Raw genomic sequence first — 1,564 nt, 5'->3', positions numbered from 1 at the left:
GGTTCGGGCCGATGGGCGCAAACTCCCATGTGAAATTCAACGAGTCCAGAAACTCGTTGGGTTCGGAGACGGAGTGGACGCGCCGGTCGCGCAGCAGCGTCACCGTCGAGCCGAAGCGCGCGGCGAGGCCCATGTAACCCACCTCGACCTCTGTTAGGAGCTCCTCGGAAGCACCCGGCTCAGCAGCATGGGCGCCAGGCTCAGGCCCGCCCGGCCCGTCAGCCTGCCGCCTTTCGAGCACGCGAGACGCGGTACACCACGGAAGGAAGTCGGCGTACCGAGCAACGTCGGAGACGGCACCGTAGATGGTCGGGACGGGGAACTGCACAACTTTCTGCTGCTCGAACGTGCGGTACTTTTGTCCCTTGGCGCTGAGACCTGGCAGGAACAAGCTTCGGCTGTGGATGCGAGCCGCCGGCAGTCTGGCGCCAATGCTCCTCACGCGCGCAGGCATTATCGCCCTTGGGGTGAGGCAGCCAACGCGGAACACCAGAGTGAAAGTTTCTCCTGGGCGCGAAAGAATTTTGTGCGGTTGCCATATCTCCTGATCGTCCTTACAAAATCCTGCTCGTGCAGGTGGGGACCCTGTCCTCCTCCCCTATCCCTCGTTTGCCTGTCTGTTTTCTTTCTTTCTTTCTTTGATCGTCCTTATCTCTGAGCACTTGAGCACTGGATAGGGTCGATTCCGCATGGTACGGGACCCCTCGATCGTCTCGCCCTCCCTCACTGGTGTGTTCATCGGGGGGGGGTCATAACAAACACGGTACAGGATCGAGGTGCACGCTGCCGAAGCAGTGTCGTCCCCCCTCTCCCCGACGGCGATGGCGGTGTGACCGATCGAGCTACAAGAGGAGCTTGGTCAGCAGGATCCGGGTGGGCGGAGCAGTACCTCACTTCCTCAATGGGTGAGCCTCAGAACCCCAGCAGTCTCGGACCCATCACCCCTCGGCTCGCGTGGATTCGAACCACCGCCGGGATGGAAGCTTCCTGCTTCCATCTGATTAGTTGTCCATTCAACCTGTGTCACCCGAAATCCATAGTGTCACTCTTATGGTTTTTTGAAATGTCGGCGGCGGCGTTGAGGGGACGGCGGCGGCGTCGGTGTCGAATGTGTAGGTGACGTAGCTGGAGATAGTATCGGCAGAGATCTCTCGGAGGTGGCGAGGTCGGCGGTGGCTGAGGCGGTGGCGACGGCGACTGTGGGGGTGTAGTGGGCGCCGACGGGAGCGGTGGCGGAGCCGAGGGCTGTGGAAGCGGCGCATGTACAGAGGCTATCGACGGAGGCATCGAAGGTGGGGCCGAGGGCGTCGGCCGCTCGTGAGCGGTGACGGACGCGTCGGCGGTGGGGAAGGTGGCGGAGGTGCGACAGCACCACAGAGGGCAGTGACGGAGACAGCAGCGACGGCGAGGCGGCGCCGGCGATGGTGGGGACGGTGAGGGCGGAGGGGGGGGGGGGGGGGAGAAACCGCAACCCCGGTGATAAAAACCGCGGCGGCGTGGTCCGCGGCAGCGATGGTGGAGGCGGTATAAGCGGTTTTTAAAGGGGCGGCCGAAAGTGAAACCA

At 63.0% G+C, this 1,564-nt stretch overlaps 1 protein-coding gene across 1 annotated transcript; it reads right to left on the bottom strand.

Moving 5' to 3' along the window:
• Positions 1-23: 23 nt before the first annotated feature.
• On the bottom strand, positions 24-454 carry EMIHUDRAFT_256950 (hypothetical protein; the record flags this gene model as incomplete). Its single annotated transcript, XM_005765424.1, has 1 exon — positions 24-454. A coding segment is annotated over one exon (431 nt), but the record flags the coding sequence as incomplete, so codon positions are not given.
• Between the last annotated feature and the right edge of the window lie 1,110 nt (positions 455-1,564).

This window comes from Emiliania huxleyi, assembly GCF_000372725.1.
Source record: "Emiliania huxleyi CCMP1516 unplaced genomic scaffold EMIHUscaffold_5513, whole genome shotgun sequence".
Lineage (NCBI taxonomy): Eukaryota > Haptophyta > Isochrysidales > Noelaerhabdaceae > Emiliania > Emiliania huxleyi.
Note: the sequence above shows the minus strand (reverse complement) of the source record. Positions and strands in the feature narration are given on the sequence as shown.